The 20122-nt window shown below is 42.9% G+C and overlaps 1 protein-coding gene across 2 annotated transcripts in view; it reads right to left on the bottom strand.

Annotated features, from left to right (window-relative positions):
• Positions 1 to 20122, bottom strand: part of LOC132870360 (RNA binding protein fox-1 homolog 3-like) — a 91866-nt gene that overhangs the window by 37602 nt on the left and 34142 nt on the right. Inside the window, exons 2-4 of one of the 2 annotated variants that reach the window (XM_060903998.1) lie at positions 19947 to 19955; positions 7090 to 7218; positions 1224 to 1277 (exon numbers count right to left, since the gene is read on the bottom strand). In XM_060903998.1, the coding sequence (XP_060759981.1) occupies positions 1224 to 1277; positions 7090 to 7218; positions 19947 to 19955 (192 nt within the window). Of the gene's footprint in view, positions 1 to 1223; positions 1278 to 7089; positions 7219 to 10702; positions 10712 to 19946; positions 19956 to 20122 lie in introns of both variants that reach the window. The other variant, XM_060903999.1, reaches the window with a different exon arrangement.

Genomic DNA, 20122 nt, shown 5'->3' with positions numbered 1-20122 from the left:
ACAGCGCTCTTTTTGTTTCCAGAAAGCTAGCATATCCTTTTGCTCTTGATATCATGTCAAACAACTTAAATGCGAAAAATATATTTCCATGACAATTTTGTGAAATATTGCTTTCTCAAATCATCTGAAAAACCACCTCATGTGAACGTAAAAACATGTTTGTGATATTTGCAAAGAAACACTATATACATAGGGGAAGCCTAATGGTTAGAGAAGCAGCTTTGGGACCAAAAGGGCACTGGTTTGATTCCCTGGACCAGCAGGAATGGCTGATGTGCCCTTGAGCAAGGCACCTAACCCCCTACTGCTCCCCAGGCTGGGTATGTTGTATGTCACTCTGGATAAGTGCGTCTGCTCAATGCCAGTAATATAATTTGAGATAAAAAAAAAATCATGTTTCCATTATTCATTTTTTTTGGAAACATGGCTAATAAAACAAAACTGGACAACCCCCCTCAAATTAAAACATGGTTACAATCATACCAGCTCTCTCATACTGTCTCATGATTTCACTTTGTAATTATGATGGTTAGATAAAAAGGTGGAGTTAGAGGAAGGGGCAGAGTTAAAGGAAAAGACAGGGTTAATATGTTTAGCTTTAAATAGGACTCCATTATTTGAAAATCCACTTTCGTTTATTAGAATCCATGTGTAGGAGATGACAGAGAGAGAAAGCACCACATTGAGAACACACACCAAGGGGCAAGACGAATCCTCCGAACATTTCCACACTGCTCTGTGTTTTCCTGTGTGTCTTCCCCCCCCACACACTTTTTTTCTCCTCATGCACAAATAATTAGCTTAGACGAGAGGAGAGAGAAAGCAGCCATCGTTTTTCAAAGCGGACAAACATATTGAATGCAAATTGCCGAAGCGTCATAGGAAATAGATTGTTTATTAATGGCCCGCTTGCTTCATTATACCGGCAGACTGGTGGCAAAGGGAGGGGCAAGGCACCATGGCTAATGGGCTTTGTAGGACACAAACAATAAATGTGTGCTGCAGAAGGGGAGACAGATTTATCCAGAGCTTAATCTGATCTTGAGTTGATGGGGGGCAGAGAGAAATGAGGAAAAGTGGATCCACCAGAAAAGGGAAAGCATCCTGTCATATTTACAGTGTTCAGCTTTCTCTGGGTTTTTCAGCAAGACAGAAACAAAACCAGCACTCGGAGGAGAAAGGAAAAAAAATATCTGGGAGGAGGAGAGTGAAGAACAACTTACCTTAGATCCCCGTTCGTTAAAAATGATCTCCACGTCTAAAATCTTCCCAAATTGCTGCAACAAAAAGACAGAAAATGGAAGGGAATGATGAATAATGTGGCTGATTTTTATACAGTTTTTATTACAAGGATTAACATTATTAAGAATAAAGCTCAGAGTGTTCCTTTAAACATGATTCCCTCACTCCAAGTTTTGTCTTTTTCTCCTCTTGTCCACCCATCTCTCTCTCTTTCTCTCTCTCTCTGTGTAACACGATGGGTCTCTCCAGCTGGGCCTCTGCTCTTCCACTCAGTGATTAAGTTTGGGTTGCGTCATGATGAACCTGAGGTGGGAGGATGAGTGGAACATTCCATCTCCCCTTAACGATCTCAGAAAGAGGAAGACTTTTAATTGCTGTCTGTGGCCACTGTATCATTTCATTAACTCTAATCACCATGTCACTCTCATTTCACCACAACAGGGAGGAACTCTGCCTCTGATTTAGAGAAACCATATGACTCAGTAGAACAGAAGCTAATCAGCTGCTGTTATTCTCACAAATAACTACAGCGTGACAGGAAATCTTGGATCAGATGAGTTGATTTTTATTTAATTATCACCTGGGAAACAGTGACTCAGAATAAAGTCTACTCAATCCTTTCCCCCAGTGCTTCTCAGTCTTCCTCGGGTGATGCTGGAGGTCTCGTGAAATGGAATGTCCCTCTGGTGCTTATCAAGCCATAATGGGCTGTTAGCATAGATTAATTAGCCTGGTTGAAAGGTCATCACTACCACCAGGGACTATTTATTACTATTGAGCACGTTCAGCTGGCTGCCCTGCCTCTCATTGCTCTCAAAGTTAATTCACATCACTTTCATCATGCAGAAACAGCTTCGAGTGATGTTTTTGTGCTGGACAATTAGCGTGACAGAAAAGTGGGTGAAGCTAAGGATCTTCCATTCAGTACCACTAAGAGACAAGGAATGCAGTGTGGTGTACTAGTCTCATATGTCATGGGGTAGTGTACGTAGTGTATATAATGTATGTAGTGTTTATAGTGTATATGATGAAGGTTGTCCAGAAAATTTGAAGTAGCCGGCTAAAAAAAAAAAAAAAGTAGTAGGCGGCTCTGGAATTTGTGGTGGGCCTCCCCCCCAGAAAATTTTTTTAAATTTATATGCCTTCTGGTGGCTTCTGGTGCATTCTCAGCTAATAAATTACTAACCATTTCTCTGTAAAATATTTCAAAACTATGTCTGAAAACCGAGTGAAATCATCTGCAACAACCACCAACTGCGCCTTACCCATCATCTGCTATGGTGTGCTCACATGGTCTGGCTCAGCCAATCAAAGCATGAGAATTTATCAACAAATATGGCATCAGTTCTGGTCATGAGAGACCTGAGTTGAAGACAATTTCATGGTGAAATAATTGGATTTGCAGAAAATTATGGGCAGTGGAGATGATATAAAATCGCTTGAACATTGAAAAGCAAGTTTATTATTTTTTTTCTGGGATCAAGTAGCCAGTGCAGACCATCTGTGTAGGCGGAGAAAACCACTGATCACTGGCACTTGTGGTGTATATAATGTATTGTAGGGGTAGCATGGTGGTGTAGTGGTTAGCACTGTCACCTCACATCAAGAAGATTCCAGATTTGAACCTCTTGGCCAACAGGGGCCTTTCTATGTGGAGTTTGCATGTTCTCCCCATGTCTGCATGCACTGTAAAAAATGTAACTTGCAAAATTGTTGAGTGAAAAAAGGATTCCAAGTTGAATGAACAAATTTCCCTTCTAATTGTTCAAGTAACTAAAAAAAATAGTTGAGACACCTTTCCTTTGCCACAAGTTCATAGGAATTGGAAAATCAAGTTAGGTGAACTTATATATTCAAGTGCTGATTGACGCCCCTTAACCAATGCCACTGTGCATGCGCACTTCACAAGTTCAAAAGTTTCAATGGTCGGGTGGAGTGAGAAGTCCGTGGAAACTGACACAAGACGTTGTATAGGAGTATAGACTAAGCTTTCCTCAACAGAGGCCAGGGAATTCCCTCCTTGTATGTCAGTATTTGTTTCTGTTTGTGTAATAATAGGCAAAGTGAAGTAGAACTTAAGTGTTGAGAGGTTTGTGTTAACTAAAAAATGTAATGCACACTAAATCATTGTAAAAAAAAAAATAGTCAAGCCAACTTAAAAATGTAACGCAACCTGCTGCCAAAGGATTTTGAGTAAACTCAACTTAGAACCATGATGTGCCAACTTGCTCTTCTAAGTTAATTGGCATTATTATTTCAATTTATTTCAACTAAACAATTTGTTGGACTGATCTTCTAAAGGCAAGTCAAGTCAACTCAACATAAAATACTCTTCTATGTGAACTTAAAAGAACATTTTGGGGCATCATGGCTCAGGTGGATAAGGTGCCATACCATAAATCCAGGCAACCGGGTTCGATTCCAACCTGAGGTCATTTCCTGCCTCTACACTGTCCTATCCAATAAAGGTGGAAAAAGCCCCCCAAAAAAGAATAACTTAGGATAATGTTTTTTGTGCCAACTTGCTTTTCCAAGTTAATTGGAATGATTATTTCAATTTATTTCAACATCACAATTTGAATGCACTGAACTTGCTAAATAAAGTAAGGTCAATATAAAATGCTCATCTGTGTCAACTTAAAAGAGCAAGTCAGCACAACTATTTGGCCCGGAGTTGAGTTTACTCAAAATCCTGTGGCAGCAAGTTGCGTTACATTTTTAAGTTGGCTTGACTAATTTTTTTTTTTACAGTGTGGGTTTCCTCTGGGTGCTCTGGTTTCCCCCACAGTCCAAAGACATGCAGTTTGGTTAACTGGCTACACTAAATTGCCTGTAGGTGTGAATGGTTTAGAGGAGAAAACCTCCATAATAATCCAGTAGAAGGCACCAGGAAACCCTTGAAACTTTAATAGCTAGATTGTGTATGTAGTCTGTCTCAAATCATGTAATCCGCTAAACAGTGTTCCCAGGACAGGCTCTAGAACCACCATCCACTCTTTCTAAAGATGAACAAAGCTATGGACAACACATCTGGAGTTATCAGACACTGACTGACCCTCCCCTGTAACGTGAAGAACCGCTAAACTTCTGTGCTGTTCAATGCTTTGATGAACTCTTCTGAACAGGGCAAGGGGTTGGATACGAGGTATGAGGTGTGTCAGAAAAGCAACAGGACTTAGTGTGCTGGGTGAGCTATAAGTGGGGTAGGGATTAGCAGGTTGTGTCACTGTGTGAAGTAATATCCAGGGAGTATATACTGTAACTGCGATCTCAGCTCTCCGCAGCCATTGTGTTTTCTCATGTGTTTTTATTAACAGAATCTCAATTTTAGGCCATCAAGCGATGGGTACAGAGCAACGAACCAACCTGAAGTTTCTGGTCCGGTTGGGGAAAACTCTGTCAGAAGCACTTGGACTACTGCAGCAAGTGTACGGAGATGAGACGATGTCGCGCTCATGGGTTTTCGAGTGGCACAAGAGGTTCAAAGAGGGATGCGAGGATGTGGAAGATGACCCCAGGAGCAGAAGGTCTTCAACGAGCAGGACTGAGACCAACGTTGAGTGCATGAGGCAGGTTCCTTGCCGAGAAGAACATTGCCATGCTGGAGCAACCTCCCTACTCACCCAACCTGGCTCCATGTGATTTTTTCCTTTTCCCCAAGCTCAAGGGGGTCATCAAGGGGACCTGTTTTCCAGACATGGAAGCCATCAAGAGGGCCAAGATGACGGAGCTGCAAAGAATCCCAGGAGAATCCTTCCAGGAGTGCATGGAGGCATGGCAGAAAAGGATGGGAAAGTGCATTAGACTCGAGGGAGATTATTTTGAAGGGGAAAACTTGTAGTTTGGATTTGACATAAATTTGTGTGACCCCAGTCCTGTTTCTTTTCTGACACACCTTGTCATCAGGACACCAGAAACTGATCAATTTCATATCAGTTTTCTGAACTCAGCAGTTTGGGGGAAAGTAAATAAGGATCACAGTTTATTTTATCAGTACGGTGAGTAATTTCAACCTTTCACCTTTCATTTTCTACTCATAGTTACATTAGCATCATGCAGGAGAGCTATAAATTTGTTGCCAAATATGGCAATGATGACAACAAAACAAATAATGTGCTTGAAAGACGAGTGTAATATTATTATCCTGTTATTATGAATATCTTGTGTGTGGCACCAAATCAATGTCGGATTCACTTTCCTAGCAGCGCTTTTTATATTTATTGGTTCTCTCTCCCTCTCTCTCTCTCTCTCTCAGATGCTACTCTTGTCGGGAAAATGATATACAGATTAATAATGAGACACAGAGTTTCCGTGTGTGATAGCATGAAAAGAATTTTTGGATGTTTTGGGACCGTCATCACATAACAGATAAAATGAGTCACTTTGTGGTTTTGTGGTATTCTCCCAAGACCAGGTGCTGCAGGTGAAGCTGGAAGAGTGCACTCAGAAAACTTTTTAACTCCAATATGAAATACCAGAGTCCTCAAAACTCAGACCGACCCATAGGAGACTTCAGTTCTTTTCCTTTCTTATATCCTTTACAACACTTAACGATCCTCTCACAATACATCTAATTATCAGCTTTATCCTAGTAATGCGAGGTATCACTTATGGCTCGGTCATGTTAGCGAAGCTTTTAGCTAATTAGCGCCCCTGACCTGAACTATCTGTCTGGCTCCTGAGTCCTTTCCAGCTTTATGATTGAGATCAAGTCATTAGCATAGTGCTGGATAATGTTTGATTGTGCTAACAGATGGAGTGTATAGGAATTGGCACATTTGGGTGGCAGGGGTATGTAGTGTGCGCCTTGAGAGCAGAGAGAACAATGCACAGTGCCTCGTAGCGCTTGTGAGCGATTACTGCAGCACATTTGGCCGGATAGCTCGACATGCATCCACTGCAAATAGGCAAAGTTTTGGATGGTGATAAATTTCTTGGGTGATTCTCGCCAACGTCGCTAGCAGCGATCAATTCAAAACCCTCTCTCATGCCAGCTTGTGTGTGTGTGTGTGTGTGCGCCCGTGTGTGTACTTAACAAGCCCTCCTATAATCATAAATCTACAAGCCGCAAACACTTTTGCCACATGCACAAAGCCTGCAAGCTAATTACCAGCTCGGCCAGGCCCTGATCCAACACACAGAACAATAAAGCAGACAATCAGGGACAGAGAGAGAGAGAGAGAGAGAGAGAGAGAGAGAGAGAGAGAGAGATGAGGCATGCTATATACATGAACAGCTTTGCTGTAATTGATATTGGACGTGTGACAGAGTGTTCATAACTACACCATGTGTGTGTGTGTGTGTGTGTTTGTGTGTGTGTGATCACTAATTAATGAGTGCTGCTCAAACAAAGCCAAAATGCAGCTGTTATTGAGCTGCAGTTCAAGAACAGGAAACAGAAGAAGGGCAAGTCTGGCCACAAATGAAATGTACACAACACTTCCTTTCCTCCCAGCGCAGTTACTCAGCCAAGACATGTTCAGGTCTTTAGCTTTGTACTGGAGCAACGAGGCTAATGTTGGAAATTAGCAAGGGCAGTTTATTGCCTCCAGGTGAGCATCACACACTCACCTCTCAGGTTCATATTAATACACAGTACTTCATCCTTTATTGTTTCTATACTAACAGCTCATTTGCAGAATACAAAGATGCTGGAGATGTTTATTTAACTTTTACAGAAGGAGTCTTCAGGGTCTGAGGCAAAGCTGGAGCTTTTCTGACATCTTCAGGATGGACAGGTTTTACGCATGAACATAACAACCAATAATTACTTAGACTTCCAGCATATTCTGATTATATTAGAGTTTATGATGCAGTGTTTTTGTTGAGGACTTTGGGGTCACTCACCCCAAACATCTGTCTGAGGTCAGGGTCACGGAAGCGGAAGGGGATGTTGGAGACATGGAGCCGCTTGGGCTGCTGTTTCTCCGGCGAGTCTGAGGTTGGCAGCGTCTCTGTTTGCGTCACGTCATCTGTCTGAATGAAACACAACACACACACACACAATCATCAGTTAGTAATTCATGCGCACACTTAATTCATCACCATTTCACAATGACAGATTGGTAACGTCACTGACGAGCCAAATGGCGTCACTGTGTGTTAAACAGACAGATGTCACAGATATCGGCGTTAATCTGTGGCAGCTGATGTGGTGATGCATGCTGATGTTCAAGTCGTTTCTTTATCAGACATGTACATTTATTCATGCAAATAAGGCTTTGTTTAATTAAATATGCATCCATTTGCATACTTAGAAAATGTAAAAAATGAGTCTTTTGATGATGATGATAGAAATAAAAAATGTTTGTTTCATTTTTATTTCATTTCTTGATTGTTGAAATATCATGAGCTGCTCAGATATAAACCAATCCAACAATAATAAACATTTTTCTGTGAAATTTCTCTGTCATGTCCTTCGAATTATAGATCGGAATAAACACAGAAAATATCATGAATGCAGCTCATCTAGAAACTGAGATCTTTAGTTCTGAATATAGAAAAAAAAAAGATTGTTTGTGTTACCATTCCAGATATTGATATTAATAAGGTTTATTGACATCAACTCGCACACAAAGTGGACACGAAGTGTTTTACTGGGAAATCCATCACTCGTACTGTTCATCCGAGCTCCATCCAGGACATGGAAACCCAAAACCATGACATAAATCTCTGTCACTTGTGAGGAAATTGATGAGTTGTTTTGATAAATTTCAGGACTTTTTGTTTGTGAACGTGTCGATATAATAAAAAGAAAATCACATGTTGACTTGAAGATATGAAGTTTATCTTCTCGTGTTGAAAAACTCACATTTTTCAGATGAAATCCATCGTGGATCTGAGTGACATATTTAAAAAATATTGGCTGACTTTTTTTCGTGGTCTATCAGATATATTCCATTCAGCTAGCATGATACTGAACAAACCGAAGATGAGTAGCTGTGAGAGTGCAGGCACTTACCGATGTATGCACAGAGGAAGCAGATAAGCAGACTGTCAACAAAGCCAAAACATGTGACTGAAATTGGTGTCAGTAAACTAGTGAGGGTCAGGCAAATAGCAAACAACATGACGTGGAAAAGACAAAGAGCAAAAACAGAGAGGAAATAGCAAAAGGTTAGGAAACGCTAGAGACAGTCAGAAAAGATACAAGGCTCAGTATGTACTGAAATGGCAGGATGATACTTCACACTGGAGTGGGGTGAATGAGCGGCTTAAATAGTGGAAGCAGTGATTAAGGAAATGCGTGGCAGCTGTAGTTCAGTGGGCTGGGGACAGACGGCGCTGTGTGTCATGGGAGTTGTAGTCCTAAGTGTTTGTAGTCTGCTCCTTCACACCAGGATTACTGACAGACCCCCCCCAGGAGCTACCTCTGGGAGCTACACTCTTTCTAGGACAACCTCTACCTCTGGGTGTTGGCTTGTTAGGATACTGGGTGTGAAACTCTTGCTTCAAGAGTGGGTTGAGAATGTCCTTGGACTTAACCCAACTTTGTTCCTCAGGTCCATATCCTTCCCAATCTACCAAGTACTTGATTTGGCCTCCTTGTCATCTGGAGTTGAGGATCTTGTTTACCTGGTAGACTGGGTCTCCCTCAAGGTTCAGTGCAGAGTGTTCCTGGTCTGGTGAGTTGTGGAGAAGGGGCCCTGGGATAGCTGGTTTGAGGTGTGAAACATGGAATGTAGGGGATATTCGACAGTGAGGTGGGAGTTAAAGACAGTATGACACATTGTTGATTCAGTACAAGACCTTGAAGGGCCCGATGTAGCGTGGCTGGAGCTTCTTGCAGGTGTTTGGTTCTCTCAAGTTCCTTGTGACTACCCACACCCTATCACTGGAGAGGAAATCAGGAGTCTCACCTCTATGTTTATCTGCATACTCCTTGTACTTGGCGCTGACTGCTTCCAGACACTGGTGGACCTCCTCCCAGATGGTTTGACTTCATTGAAACCAGTCATCGACGGCCTGTACTTGGCTGGGTGTGTCATCCCAGGGAAACAAGGGTGGCTGGTAGCTGAGTATGCACTGAAACAGTGTTAGCTGGGTGGCTGAGTGTTTGAGCGAGTTTTGTGCATACTCGGCCCAAGGTAGGAAGTGCACCCAGTCCCCCTAGCAATATATTCTCAGGAAGCAGCCAATCTCCTGATTTGATCTCTCCACTTGCACGTTAGACTGGGGGTGGTAGCTGGACGTGAGACTTACTGATACTCCCAACCTTTCCATGAAACTTGCACAGAATTGTGAGATGAATTGGGGACCCCGGTCACTGACTATATCTTTGGGGATGCTGTAGTATCAGAAGACCTGTTGAAATAACAGCTCAGCAGTCTGAGAAGCTGTGGGGATGGAAGGTAAAGGGATGAGTTTCAGAGCTTTTGAGAATCAATCGATAGTTACCATTATGGTGGTATTCCCTTGAAAGGGTGGGAGATATGTGATAAAGTCAATCGCCAGATGTGACCAGGGTCTTTGCGGAATTGGTAGAGGGTATAACTTGCCAGCGGGGGGTGTGGGAAGTTCTTGGGACCTTTGCTTGGGTGCATTCGGAGCATGAGGTGATGAACTGATTGATTTCAGACAACATGTTCTCCCACCAATACCTGTTTCTTAGCATTTGGTGAGTAGGTAGGCTGTTGGGATGTCCCATGGCGGGAGATGAGTGAGCCCAGGTGATGAATTGACTGCGTAGGTGCTTGGGCACATAGAGAAGACCAGGTGGGAGATGAATGGGGCAGGTTCAGGGCTGAGACTTGCTTATTTCTTTGTCCAGTTCCTAGGTGATGGATTGCACAAAACAGTGCAATGGGATGAGAGCTAGAACCTTGTTGAGAAGGACTGAAAGCCCATAGCCATAACATTGAAACGTTATTTTTTTAGAAAAAAGGCTACAGGGTGTAGCTTTGGTTTCTCCCCAAAGCATTGTGACAGGATGGCCCCTACCCTGGTGTTGGCTGCATCTACTTCCATGATGAAAGGCTTAGTGGGGTCAGTGTGTTGGAATAAGGGGCCTGAGGTGAATGCTAGCTTAAGTCAACTGAAGGCTTCCTCAGCCACAGAGTTCCACTGTCAGCGCTTGGGGCCCTTCTTCAACAGTGTGGTTAGGGGAGCTGCTAGAGAGCTGAAACCTCGAATGAACCGGCGATAAAAGTTCATGAAGCCTAGGAATTGTTGGAGCTCCTTTACAGACTTGGGTGTAGGCCAGGATGTGATGGCTGCTACCTTGGAGGAGTCCATGCACACTCCTTCAGCGCTAATGATATAGCTAAGGAAGTAAATCTTGTTTAGATTTAACTCACACTTCTTGGCCTTTACATAGAGGTTGTTCTCTAACAGTCACTTGAGAATGGTTCTGGCATATTCCTGGTGACTCTGGACATCTGAAGAGTAAATCAGTATATTGTCGATATAGGCGATGACATATTTGTCCAGCATGTCCCGTAGCATGTTGTTGATGAAGCACTGGAACACGCTGCCTGCCAAAGAAAGGCAATATGGCATGACCCAGTACTCGAAGTGCCCCGCGGTCATGCTGAAGGCCGTCTTCCATTCGTCACCCCTCCTTATTCGGATCAGGTTGTATGCATTTTGTAGATCGAGCTTTGAAAATATCTTAGTGGATTGAAGCTGTTCAATAGCTGCTGGAACCAGGGGAAGAGGATAAGGATACTTTATGGTGACCTGGTTTAAGCCTCTGTAGTCGATTCAAGGCCTCAGTCCACCTCCTTGTTTCTCAACAAAAAAGAAACCAGCCGATGCGGGTGACTTGGAAGGCCGGATGTATCCCTGTTTGAGAACCTCCTGAATACATTCCTCCATGGCTGCCTGTTCCTTTTGGGACAAGGGATAAATATGACCACGTGGAGGGGACATACCTGGCAGTAAGTCAAATCAAGCAATCGTATGGCCTGTAAGGAGGCAACCTGCAGGCCTTCCCCTTACTGAAGACTTCTGCAAGGGCTTCTAAGTAAGCTTCTAAGTAACAATCCAGAATATTGTCTATGGAGTCGGACTGGGGTCTCTCTATGGAGGTAGAAGCTACTCTGATCTGAGGGAGAGAGAGGCAGTTCTGGAAGCATGTGGGTGACCATTGAAGAATTTCCTTGTTTTGCCATGAAATCAGTGGATCATGCAGCTGCAGTCAGGGATAGCCAAGGATGATGTCATGATCGATGGTGGTAGTTACATAGAGTGATATGAATTCTTTGTGTAAAGCCCCTATTTGAATCTGTACTGGTTGTGTACGAGTGGTGACCAATCCATTGCCTATGGGTCCTCCATCGATGGTCTTGATATTGAGTGCGCTGCGCAGGGGGATGGTAGACAGGTCTAGGTTCTGCACGATGGCTCTACTGATAAAGCTCCCCTCTGCTCCTGAATCAACAAAAGCAGATAATACATGAGTGGCAGACCCTACCCTGAGTAGGACTGGGATGCTAAAGGATGTAGAACTGAATTTTCTCACCAGACCTGTAGAGCTTACAGGCCTCTCTGTTGGGGTCTCTCGGGCTGGTCGTATGGGATATTGCTGGATGCTATGCTCAGGGCTCCCACAGTAGAAACATAACCCCTCCTTGCATCACCTAGCACATTCGGTGTGGGTTAGACAGGTGCATGAGACCTCCATGGGTTAGCCATCCTCCATAGACTGGGCAGATTTGGTATTGAAGTGGATAGATGGTCGGTGCTTTAACAATTGGTTGAGTTGAATAGCTAAGTCAATGAGGGAGTCCAGAGTGAGGTTCTCATCTCTACAAGCCAGCTCACAAATGATCTCTGGACATAGGCCTTGGTGAAAGACTGCTTTCAGCGCCAGATCTGGTAGCTGCTAGTGTCCTGAATTCCAAGGCATATTCAGCAACACTTCTGGAGCCTTGGGAACTGGCGAGAAGACTCTCCAACCTCTATCCCTTCTGGTTCATGATCAAACACCCTTTTAAACATGGTGAGGAATTGTTCATAGGACTTGGTTTGCTCCTGACCCTTATTCCAAACTGTGGTGGCCCAGTGAAGTGCTTTGCCTGAGAGAAAAGATATAAATTTTGTGATCTTGTGCTCCTCCGCTAAATGCGGCATGGTGGAAAAATACATAGAACATTGCAGTAAAAAACCCTTACATGCGATGACGTCTCCAGTAAACTCTCTGGAGTGGGGAGTTGAAGCGCTGGGCTCGAAGGAGGCTCGGAGCATGCTAGGACAACGTGCAATATCACAGATGTGAGCTGCATCATCCAAATGTTGAGGTCGGCAAGCATCTGTTGATGTTCTCCTAGCAAATGCCCCTGCGTGTTAAGAGCAGTCTGTTTAGAACCCTCCGCTACATCCCTTATGGCAAAGTACCCTGTGAGAGTGCAGGCACTTACTGATGTATGCACAGAGGCAGCAGATAAGCAGACTGTCAACAAAGCCAAAATTTATGTCTGAAATCAGTGTCGGTAAACTAGCGATGGTCAGGAGATCGGTGAACAATGTGATGAGGAAAAGACAAAGAGCAAAAATGGAGAGGAAATAGCAAAAGGTCAGGAAACACTAGAGAGAGTCAGAAAAGATACAAGGCTCAGTATGTACTGAAATGACAGGACGATACTTTGCACTGGAGTGGTGTGAATGAGTGGCTTAAATAGCGGAAGCAGTGATTAAGGAAATGCGTGACAGCTGTAGTTCAGTAGGCTGGGGACAGAGGGCGTTGTGTGTCATGGGAGGTGTAGTCCTGAGTGTTTGTAGTCTGCTCCTTCACACTGGGATTACTGACAGTAGCTGAATGGAATATATCTGATATACCACGAAAAAAGACAGCCAATATAATAATAATAATAATAATAATAATAATAATAATTATTATTATTATTATTATACATTCCTTTTGGGTGTTCAATGCATCTTTCTCTTTCAAAATTCTCTCAAAATCTTCCGTATTTCTTGAAGCAAACCTGGCAGCCATATTTGTTTACAAATTGTCACAGTTGCTTGTTAGCATGGAAGTTTTACACCTTTGACATGTGACATCATGTCGTCTTGACAACCATGCAATATTGTAAACCATATTCAATGCTCATTCTCCATTGGGTAGAATGATGCAATATACGTAGGATAAGCGATATGCTAACACTATTGCATGGCCTCAAACCAAATGAATGAAACCCACTAGAAGGGACTAGAACATGTTTTTATTCCATTGAAAAAGTGTCCTGTATGTATAATAATTCTCAATATTTCACTCTGATGAGGTCACTCCCAGTGTTTTCCTGCTGACTAGACATGCGCTGTCAAAATGGTGAACCGGTTCAAACATAGGCGGTTTTAAACAGGGGCCGGGGAGGCCAGTGCCCCTGTAAAATTGCTCCTGGCCCCTGTTGTGGCTCCTGTGCTGAACAGATAATAAGCTTTATTAATTTCGACGTGTGCTGGCTCGAAGATCGGAACTGACATGACGGAGTGTTCTACACGGTCTCCTTAAAGCACTACATGCACACTGTTACCTGCAGCAGAAAGATCAGCAGCAGCGCGAATTGTAAACTTCAGACGTGAGAGATAACAGCTGCAGCCCTGCAAAAACTAGGCTACTGCAAAGAAGCGAAGGTAAGGAAAGTTATTCAATTTTGTAACATCAGTGTTTGCACATATCCGTGTTTTACTGTTGTTGTTCACTACAATAATAAATCAGTTTTATTGCGCTTTCTTAAAAGTGTGTTGCACAGCAATAAGTAGCCTAACTTAATATTTTTGGGAAATGGGTAAAATAACTGACAGTGTTTAACCTTCTTGTAAAACTCGAATGGCCTTGTGATATGTAGAGGCTACATTCCTCTCCGTTTACTTTTTAGTATAGGCCTACTGTAGACTATCATGAAAAGGAGCAAGAAGGACATTATGTCCTTTTTTGCCCCTGTTGGCAAAAAGCAACATAGAGAGAGTAAGGAAGATGAAGATTATGAAAGAGGAGAGCGAGCCAGAGGTGGTGGTTGGAAAGGTGGAAAGTGAGGCATCTGAAAGGCAATCTGAGAATGAGGATGAAGACATTCAGGATCAGATTGAGGGACAGAATGAGGGACAACCCAACGAGTCATTGGGACAACCAGATTCACCATGCATATCAAGTACAGCACCATCAGGTTTGTGATGTTGAACAAATGCGTGTGTGTGAGCAGTGTTGGCCTACAATTCATATAGCCTACCCTGAAAGTGTGAAGTCTGAATAATAATTAATAAATATAAAATACAAATAATAGATATAATAATAAATTAATAAATGAATAATGATAAATAAATGTTCTCAGTAGCACTCTCATATTTACTGTATTCATCTTTCTCCAGATATCAGCAAGTGCTTGGACGACACTCCAGTGCAGCCACATCTGAAGAAAAGATTCATTGTATGCAAAAATAGAAATCTTATTTTACAAAAAAGAGAAACATGGTTTTAAGATTTATTGAGCACAATTTATTTTATGTTTAGGGTATTGAGACAGAATGTTTATCTCATTGTATTTATGCTCAATGTATTTTGTTTTGGTTTTAAATAAACTAAACAAAACATTTTGAATGCTTAAATATTGCCATGTTTTGTCCATATGTGCCCCCCTGAAAAAACACTGGCCCCACCTCGGCCCCCTAGTAATTTTGGTCTAGAACCGCCACTGGGTTCAAAATTAAAATTCTTTTCATTAACTTGGGTACTTTTTTTGTGGATGTGTCCATATAATATTAAGAACATTACACGGTGGTGTGAAGATATCTATCTCTTTCTTTCTCTCTCATTATGTGTGTGTGTGAATGCATATAGATACATCTGAGATAATGCAGTGGTTGAGGATGAACAAAAACAGTGTTGAATATTTTAATAACCTCATTGCTGCTGTTTAACTGAAGATGTGTTACACTTGTGATTTATTTAAAAACTCTGAAACCTGAATGGAGTAAATAAATTGTCATTTCTATGTGGCTTTACAGGAGTGCCATAAAAAAGGAATAGATCTGAAAACAAAAGAAAAAAGAAAAAGAAAATAAATGTTGAAAAATAGATTAAAAAATAATAAAAAATAGGAAAATAAATGCAGAAATAACAGTAAAAATATTTAATATTTATTTATTTTCTTATTCTTTTATTTTATTTCTACATTTATTTTCATATTCTTGTTGTCACGCTTCTTAGGAGTGTTCCCAGCAGCATGGGTGGTGGTTGTCGTGGTCATGCTTGTCCCTTGGCCTCCTTGGACTCCTTGGGGGGGGGGGGGGGGGTACTGTCATGCTTCCGGGCTCACCCTCCATCTGCCCCAACACTCAGGACTCCATTTCCCATAATCCCCCTCACACACCAGTCACTACCACATGCACTCCATCAGCCAACCGGGAACGACTTCCTAGGAGTGGTTCCCCCAAGTTCTAATCACCATCACCTGTAGCTTTTTGTTTATGTTTGTATTTATACCACTTTGTCTGTCTTGTTCATTGCACAGTATTGCCTTGACTTCTCGTGAGGCTACTGAGTGTTATTGTACTGATTGTTTACCTGTGTATGACCCTTTTTGCCTTCTGTTTTTTTCCCGTTTCGCCAAGCCCTTGTGTTTGTTTGCCCGTTTCTCTTGCTTCCCGGTTTCTCGATCCTCGCCTGTTTTCTGATTATGATTTGCCTAGCCGTTGTGTTTAGATTGCCCGTGTCTACTGATTCCCAGTTCTTGGATGATTGCCTGTTTCTTGACCATGATTTGTCTAGCCCTCGTTACTGTTTTGCCTCTCTCAGTATTGACTCGGCCTGGCTTTTGTACATTGTCTTTGATTACACTGTTCTCATTAAAACCTTGAGTTCATTTATAATCCACGAACATCTGATCTGTTACAGCTGTGTTACAGAATATTGTGCCAACATGCAGATGGTGGATTACACGGAGTTACAGGTAGTGCTTAGCAGCCAAGGACAGATGCTTGGACAACATCAGCAGTGTTTTGACTCCGTGACTCAATCCATCCAGGCTCTCGCACAACAGCAAGGTGAGCAGCAAAAGCAGTCAGTACAAATTATTGAAAGCATGAGGGAAATCACCACCCAACTCCAGCAACTCAGCTCCTTTGGCTTGCCTATTGTTACCAACCAAGTTGCTCCCTCCACAGCTGCTACCAGTTTGTTTGCTGTCAATAAACCGGATAAATTTGATGGCTCGCCTAATCAGTGTAAAGGGTTTTTGTTACAATGCTCTATATTTTTCGCGAATTCCCCTCCGAGCTCTGACAAGGCTAGTATTTCTTTTATGATTTCTCGCCTTATGGGCAAGGCCTTAGATTGGGCTACTGCAGTTTGGCCCATAGTCCAATCCAACATTTACGACCACTTCGTAAAAGAATTTAAAGCAGTTTTCGATCACGCAAATGAGGGCCGCTCTCAAGGGGAATTACTCACCTGACTACATCAGGGTAATCACTCAGTTTCAGATTACGCTTTGGAATTTCGCACTCTTGCGGCTGGGAGTGGTTGGAATGAGTCTGCATTACTAGTGATCTTTCGCAATGGACTGAATTGGTTTGTAAGGATGATGGTCTTTCACTAGAAAAGCTGATTTCACTGGCCATTTGCCTAGACCAACTGAAACATGGGAGAGGTCTTCGTAAAACACCTATGGGTCCAGCTGCCGCACTGACCCCTCACTGCTCATATCCGCCAATGACCTGGACTCATGAGGATCCACAAATCCCCAGAACCTATGCAGTGTGACTCATTTCATTTGTCTGTGGAGGAGAAGCAACAACATCTCCATGATGGGCTGTGTCTCTATTGCAGAACTGCCAGTCACATTTTATGTAACTGTCAAATTCGTCGACACAGAACTCTGGCGCTGACCCTGGGAAAGTGCGTGTAGCCTATTCCACATGCTAATGTGGTTAATACACCCACTAAGGGGTTGGCCTCCAAGTCCTTTCTCCTACCCATAACAGTTGAATGTCCTCTGTCTGTCTCTGTTTTCTCAGCATTAATTGATTCCGGAGTTGAAGGGGACTTTATTCACACCGAGCTGGTGGAGCAACTCCAGATTCCTGTTGAGCCACTGGAAACACTGCTGAGACTGACTGCTGTTGATGGGGATCCTGTGGGAGAAGGACTTGTAAACTGGGTCATGAAACCCATCAGTATGACTGTCAGTGCTTTACATTCAGAAGAGATATGTTTTTTTGTATTGAATTCTTGTATGTTATCATTTTAGGTTTGCTCTGACTTAGAAAACATAACCCCGTCATATCTTGGTCCTATAAAGAAATACTCTCATGGTCCAGTTACTGTTATGACAACTATCTAGCACTTCCCACAGCTGTCAATGACTATAGAAAGCCCCAATGCCAATGTCGTAGTTTCTGTTCCCCCAGAATACAGTGACCTGTTAGAAGTATTAAGCAAGAAAAATGCTACCAAACTTCCTCCTCACAGATAATATGACTATTCCATTGAATTAATAGATGATGTTATTCCACCTAAGTCTTGGATTTATCCACTCACTCAAGCGGAGGAGAGAGCGATGGTGGATTATGTTCAGGAGGCTTTAGAACAGGGTTTCATCTGTCCTTCTACATCTCCTGCAGCTGCAGGGTTCTTTTTCGTCAACAAGAAGGATGGGGGACTTAGGCCCTGCATTGATCATCGTGGGCTAAATCAAATCACTGAACCCTATTCTTACCCGTTGCCTCTAGTCCCTGTAGCACTAGAACAACTTTGCGGAGCATCTATATTCACAAAACTTGACTGAAGAAGTGGATACAATTTTGTCCGCCTAAAGGAAATTGATAAATGGAAAATTGCATTTCTTACCACTAGGGGGCACTATGAGTACTTAGTAAAGCCCTTCGGGTTGCGTAATGCCCCGTCCGTATTTCAAGCATTCATAAATGATGTCCTCAGGGATATGCTTGGCCAATATGTTATTGCCTACATTGACGACATCTTGATTTATTCCCCTAATCTCGAAACTCATATTCATCATGTTCGTTCTGTCCTTATGCATCTGCTTGAAAACCAGCTATATGTTAAAGGGGAGGAGTGTGAATTTCATCTCCCTTCTACTTCTTTCCTAGGCTACGTCATCAGTCTGGAGGGTGTTGTTATGGATGATAGAAGGTAGAAGCCATAACTAATTGGCCCGTCCCTACTTCCATAAAGGAACTCCAGTGATTTCTTGGGTTTGTTAATTTCTACCGCCATTTCATTCACAATTTCAGTAGCCTAGCAGCTCCTCTTACCACCTTATTGAAGGGAAATGCCAAAAAACTCTCATGGAATCCCCGGGTGCAGGAAGCGTTCAAATCTCTCAAGGTAGCCTTGACCTCTGCTCCCATTCTTAAGCATCCTGATCCCACTCAGCCTTTTGTGGTGGAGGTGGACGCCTCTGAGGTAGGCACTGGAGCTGTGCTGTCCCAGCGTAGAGGTGATCCCTGTAAAGTACACCCGATAGCTTTCTACTCCCATAAAGTAACTCCTGCCAAATGCAATTATGGTATAGGAGATAGAGAATTGCTGGCCATGAAACTAGCCTTTGAAGAATGGCACCATTGGCTAGAGGGAGCTATGCATCCCTTCCAAGTATTAACTGATCATAAAAACCTTGAACATTTATGGTCAGCAAAACGGCTCAACCCCCCTCAGGCTCGGTGGTCCCTATTCTTCCCTCTATTCAATTTTTCCATTTCTTATCATCCCGGTTCCCGTAATACTAAAGCAGATGCCCTTTCTCATATATGTGACCCCTCATCGAATCCAGGGACACATGTTGGCCAAAACGAATCCGAGATAATCGCAAAAGAAACATTTTTTTTCTAAATTTGTGATTTTTGTTTTTTTCCATCATGTGCAAGTTGAGATCTTGAAGAATGCAATCAGTATTTCAGATAATAGATTGTTTTGTTGGAAAAGCATACATTTTTTGTTGCAAATTGTCTTGTTTTTGTCAGGACTGTAGCCTGCTGGGGGGTGTGGGTAAATTACCATATGGGCCATTCACATGATGATTTAAGTCTTTTGGGTTTTTTTTTGCGAATCAGCTGTATGATACGAGCTGAGCACATGGCTACTTAGCTGCATACAAGCATGTAATTTCACAATGGAATGAGTTACTAAACAGAGCGCAGAGGAGCTGAAACACTGCGAAGCAAACAGACACATGGTATTTACATCGGAGATAACCATTTATAGCAAAAAAAAACCGCAACCTCGTTTTCCAGATTGAATGGAATACTTGAATGATCGGATGATACACAGACCGTTCTAGGATTACATTCCATCAGAGGCATTGGTGTGTGCAAGGCGCCGTTTCTCTTTCTGATGGGGTAAGTTTATTAATCTAAGGCTGCGTGGTTATTTTGCATGTAACAGAGAGTGTTGTGGTTTGGTTAAGCCTAGGTCACAACCGGATGTACGATTTTTTGGCCGTGCGATTTTTGGCATTTCCCAAATCGCTGCTTTTTTTTTTTTTGTTCACGGAGAAAGACGCGCATTGGCCGTAAGTTTGTCTTGAAACCTGAAAAAAACGTAAGCGCCCGTACAGTTTGTTTGACATGACAAAGAACCTCTGTGGCCAGTCTGCGGCTCGAAAATCAGCACATCACACGCGCACTCTCATGCGTTTCATGCGCGCTCTCCGTGCGTTTCTTGCGTTTTTTGCATGTAGACCGGCCATAGAAGCACGTACCGTATGGTAGAGCCCTGCACTCCCGCGGGAGTCCCGCGGGACTCGCGGGACCTGCCGCAAAGCAGTGCGGCGCGGGACAAATTTTGAAAGCTCATTGCGGGCACGAGCGGGACCGGAAGTGCACATATGCGTGCGCGGGCAGGAGCGGGAGTGCACATATGCGCCGCGGGCAGGAGCAGTGATAAGCTGCAGTCCCGCTAACTAAAAATGTGTTTGAA

This window comes from Neoarius graeffei, chromosome 22 (genome assembly GCF_027579695.1).
Source record: "Neoarius graeffei isolate fNeoGra1 chromosome 22, fNeoGra1.pri, whole genome shotgun sequence".
NCBI lineage: Eukaryota > Metazoa > Chordata > Actinopteri > Siluriformes > Ariidae > Neoarius > Neoarius graeffei.
Note: the sequence above shows the minus strand (reverse complement) of the source record. Positions and strands in the feature narration are given on the sequence as shown.